The sequence below is a fragment of the Gopherus evgoodei genome, unplaced genomic scaffold (genome assembly GCF_007399415.2).
Source record: "Gopherus evgoodei ecotype Sinaloan lineage unplaced genomic scaffold, rGopEvg1_v1.p scaffold_31_arrow_ctg1, whole genome shotgun sequence".
Classification (NCBI taxonomy): domain Eukaryota; kingdom Metazoa; phylum Chordata; order Testudines; family Testudinidae; genus Gopherus; species Gopherus evgoodei.
In genome coordinates, this window is record NW_022059983.1 from 5,823,155 (window position 1) to 5,828,400 (window position 5,246).

The 5,246-nt window shown below is 42.8% G+C and overlaps 1 protein-coding gene across 1 annotated transcript; it reads right to left on the reverse strand.

Annotated features, from left to right (window-relative positions):
• Window positions 1-4,077: 4,077 nt before the first annotated feature.
• LOC115640428 (chemokine-like receptor 1) lies at window positions 4,078-4,941 on the reverse strand. Its single transcript, XM_030543166.1, has one exon. It carries the CDS (start codon window positions 4,939-4,941, stop codon window positions 4,078-4,080), a length of 864 nt encoding a protein of 287 aa, XP_030399026.1.
• Window positions 4,942-5,246: the final 305 nt, after the last annotated feature.

The following is a 5,246-nucleotide window of genomic DNA, read 5'->3' on the forward strand; positions in this document are numbered from 1 at the left end:
CAACGGTCCGCCGTATTGACTGCATACATATTACCTCAGGACGGGACTCAAAGATAAAGTTCCTTGACGCATTTAAATGACTGTCTCTGTTAGAGGGTTTTCCCTTCACCCTCTCCCCCGGTTCTTGGCACGCAGACAGTAAGCAGCAAAAGACCAGAGGTCTGAAGCGCAGACAATGTGATGTTTATTGGGGTTAATTTCCAAGCCAGCATATTCCAAAGCCCTTCACACCAGTCGGGCTTATCTCTATACACCGATAGAGTCTGTTCCCCAGTGTCCTCTTTCCCAGCTCTGACGCCGCAGAGCCTAGCCTGTGTCCCTGTTCTCTGTTCCCTATTTTCGTTTCCTCCCTTAGCAAACATGATTCCAATTTCCCTTCCCCCCACTTCCTGTTTGACCCCAGTTTATAGAGCAATATTCTCAACTATACCTTAACCGTTCACTGAACTAAAATTTAACTAACCAATCCTAATATATTGCAACATAATTTTCTAACCAATTATATCCCACTAACCTAATTAATTTACAGCAAGCAAAATTAATTATACAGCAGGACAGAAACAATTACAGAACCAGACAGATTAACAATACAAAAGTGGGGGCCATTATGATAAAACAATACAGAAATGAGGGTTTCACAACCACAACCATTGAGAAGTGATTTCTTGCCAGATAGGATGCTGTCAAACTTAAGTTTTCTTTAACCATCTGTATCTGGTGGTCATGGGCACTATCTGGACTGGATCATCTTCCTAACAGCCCAATAGCACCTTATTTCAGTGTGGCTGGTTTGGGATGTGAGGATGTGACTGTTCGCTTCCCACTTATGGCTGCCCCTGCTGCTTAGCCTAAGAACAAGGCCTCAGACTATCGTAGTGAAAGAAGGCCCAGATACAGGCAGACTGTGATTTTATTCTTTGTTTTTATACCCCCGTAACTAGCTAACTGATAAAAATACACCTATGTTCTTAAAGTATAGACCTGCACAGGCAGGCCTGGATATCTATATTCCAATAGCTTCTTGAAGCAGCTAGGCCTGGAACCCTACAAGGGAAGAGGCAATTCTTCATTTAGTCCTAAGTACAGCACAGGATCTGGTCCAAGGGGTGAATATAATGGAACCGCTTGGTAATGGTGATCATAATATAGTTAAATTTAACATCCCTTTGGAGAGGGAAACAACACAGCAGTGCAACACTGTAGCATTTAATTTCAGAAAAGCGAACTACACAAAAATGAGGAAGTTAGTAAAAAAGAAATTAAAAAGTACAGCGCCAAATGTGAAATCCCTGCAAGCTGCATGGAAACTTTTTTAAAGACACCATAATAGAGGCTCTATTTAAATGTGGGTAAACAACTGAGTAAAGAAGACTGAGAGGCAGAAAGGCACCTTTAAAAAGTGGAAGTTAAATCCTGTTGAGGAAAACAGAAATTAGCATAAACTCCAGCAAATAAAGTGTAAAAATGTAATTAGGAAGGCCAAAGACTCAAAAAGTAATAGCAAAAGTATTTTGAGGAACATCAGAAGCAAGAAGCTGCTAAACAACCAGAGCGGCCACTGCACGACTGAGATGTTAAGGGGGCACTCAAGGACGATAAGGCCATTGCAGAGAAACAAAATGAATTCTTTGCATCGATCTTCACCGCTGAGGCTGTGAGGGAGATTCCCAAACCTGAGCCATTCTTTTTAGGTGAAAAATCTGAGGAACTGTCCCAGATTGAGGTGTCATTAGAGGAGATTTTGGAACAAATTGATAAACTGAACAGTAATAAGTCACCGGGACCTGATGGCATTCACCCAAGTGTTCTGAAGGAACTCAAATGTGAAACTGCAGGAATACTAACTAACAAAGGGTAGGAATAAATGGTCAGTTTTCAGAAAGGAGACAGAGACATAGCGGAGACTGTACTAGGACCAGTACTGTTCAACGTATTCATAAACGATCTGGAAAAAGGGATGAAGAGTGCAGTGGCAAAATGTGCAGCTGTTACAAAACTATTCAAGATAGTTCAGTGCAAAGCAGACTGTGAGGAGCTACAAAGGGGTCTCACAAAACTGGGTGACTGGGCAACAAAATGGCCGATGAAATTCAGTGTTATTAAATGCAAAGTAATGCACAATGGAAACCATAATCCCAAGTACACACGTAAAAGGATGGGGTCCAAATTTGTTACCACTCAAGAGAGAGATCTTGGAGTCATTGTGGATAGCTCTCTGAAAACATCCACTCAATGTGCAGAAGCAGTGAAAAAATGAACAGCATGCTGGGCAACATTAAGAAATGGATAGATAATTAGACTGAAAATATCATATTGCCTCTGTATAAATCCATGGTATGCCCACATCTTTAATACTGTGTGCAGCTGTGGTGCCCCATCTCAAAAAAGATCTATTGGAACTGGAAAAGGTGCAGAAAAGGGCTACAAAAATGATTATGGGTGTGGAACAGCTTCCGTATGAGGAGAGATTAATAAGACTGGGACTTTTCAGCTTGGAAAAGAGACGACTAAGGAGAGTTTTGATAGATCTCTATAAAATCCTGACTGGTGTGGAGAAATTAAACAAGGAAGTGTTATTTACTCCTTCTCATAACACAAGACCTAGAGATCACCAAATGAAATTAATTGTCAGCAGGTTTAATACAAACAAAAGAAAGTATTTCTTCCTACATCATACAGACAACCTCTTTGCCAAAGTATGTTATGAAGGCCAAGACTATAACAGGGTTATGTGATCTTATATTCTGATTGACTCTCAGCGAGTTCCTATGGCCTTAAACGCTTTTAAAAATAGGACTTCGACACTTTTGAAAATGTTACCCTTTGTTTCATAGACCCGTTGATCTTCAAGAAACACAGAAAGCTCCACTGGGACCGAAGATGACACGATGAGAAGAATAATGACTCAAAGACGCAGAAAAGGACAGACCGTAAAGAAACAAATGCCCCCAAAATATCTAAAAATGAACAAAGGTGCTGATGCGAAGAATAAGGACATGAAGACAGAGAAAAGGACATATCATAAAGAACCATATGCCCCAAAATGATCTAAAAATGAACAAAACCAAGACTCTAATATACTTTGTTAAAATGACAGATTCCTAAATTCCAGGGCCAGAAGGGACCATTGTGATCATCTCATCTGACCTCCCGGATCACACAGACCCAGAGAACTTCCCCCAAATCATTCCTAGAGCAGAGCATTTAGAAAAACATCCCACCTTGATTAAAAATTGCCAGTGATGTAGGATCCACCACAATCCTTGGGAAATTGTTCCAATGGTCAGTTACTCCGATCATTACAAATTTACACCTCATTTCCAGTCTGAATTTGTCTAGGTTCAACTTCTGTTCACTGCATAATATCAAACTTTCCTCTGCTAGAGTGAAGAGCCATTTATCAAACATTTGTTCCCCATGTAGGTACTTACAGACTGTGATCAAGGCACGCCTTCAGCTTCTCTTTGTTAAGCTAAATAGATGAGCTCCTTGAGACTCTCGCTCTAAGGCAGATTTCAGAGTAGTAACCATGTTAATCTGTATCAGCAAAGGGAACAAGGAGTCCTTGTGGCACTTTAAAGACTATTCCCCAAACTATTTCCTCATGCTAATTTTACCCAACTATTACTCACACCTTCTTGTCAACTGTTTGAAATGGGCCATCCTGATTATCACTACAAAAGCATGTTTTTCTCCTGTTGACAATAGCCTCCCTTAATTGATTAGTCTCGTTAGAGTTGGTATGGCAACCTCCATTTTTCATGTTCTCTCTATATATATGTAAGTATATATATCTTCTTACTGTATTTTCCACTCCATACATCTGATGAAGTGGGTTTTAACCCACAGAAGCTTATGCCCGAATAAATTTGTTAGTCTCTAAGGTGCCAAAAGTACTCCTCATTCTTTTCACTCTAAGCAGGTTTTCTAATCCTGTAATCATTCTCGTGGCTCTTCTTTGAGTCAGGCCAAAAAATTAACTTTCTGAAAAAGATAATTTTGAGGTCAAAGGGAAGTTATGGGTCTAGTGAATATAATTCTTTTTCCATGCAAATATCCACAATTCCATCCATTCCCCTATTCAGCTGGTTCTGGCCCTGAGTTGTCGATGGTTTGGGTGTTTTGTGCACGTTGCCGGTACTTCAGAAACTCTTCCTCCATGGTGAGGTAGAAGATGGGGTTGAGGCGGTTGCTGAAATATGTCAGGACCCAAGCAAAAGCCTTTCCCATGTCCAGGAGAGGCAGAGTGTACTTAGGTGAGATCAGCAGGAAGGAGAAGACGTGATGCGGCAGCCAGGAGAGGAAAAAGGTCGGGATCAAGCCAAGAAGGATCTTGAATGGCTTGGTGGACTGGATCAGCCTCTTCCTTTTCAGCTTGGCAGCGAGAATGAGGTAGAAGGTTGGAATCAAGATCAAGACTAATGAGATCAGAAACCCAGCCAGGAACTCAATCACAACAGCAGCCTTCACCCTCCCTTCATCCAGTCCGGCATTCATGCTGGTGCTGGCAGGTGAGAGCAGGGATTCCAAGAGATCACTGTACCGCAAACTGAACCCAAGTGACAGGGCCCGTGTGCCCAGAACCACCCCGAAAGCCACGGTGTGTGTGCGGTGGTTCCAGGCCCACTCAGGGCGCGCCATGAGGATGCAGTGATCGACACTGAGGGCGGTGAGGAAGAAGGCGCTTGAGAACATGGGTAGGGAGGTGGTGGTGCTGCTCAGCCTCTTGGCCCACTCTAAATCCGGGATGACGATGGAGATGAATCTGAAGGGCCGGAAAATGATGAAGATTAAATTGGCCACAGCCTGGTTCAGGAACCACAGGGTGCTGGACATCCTTTCCACACGGCATCCAGCAACGAAGAGGATGTAGCTGTTCAACGACACTTCGGCCAGGAAGACCATGCCACCAAGTACCAGAGAGACAATCAGGAACACCATTCTTGGAAGAGTTGAAGTCACAATATCCTCTTGTTCTCCCCAGAGTTCAGCGGAGGCAGCGCAGACATTTTACTGAGCAAAGGAAGGAAGAGCAATGAAAGGGGCTCCAGGAGAGGACACAGACAGAGAGAGACAGCCACTGAGTTTATAATTTCCTCAGAGTTTATAAGGTCCCTAGGTCCTGAGCTGAACTCAAATAGGATCAAATCCTTGTAGGCCCATGGCACCAATGGTTCAAAGACCTTAGAAGCATAGAGCAGAGGGTTAGAAAGGACCACAAGGGTCATCTCATCTAAACCCCTGCC

What these genes read in the sequence shown, in the direction of transcription:
- LOC115640428 (XM_030543166.1), bottom strand. Translation starts at nt 4,941, where the DNA reads ATGGTGTTCCTGATTGTCTCTCTGGTACTTGGTGGCATGGTCTTCCTG.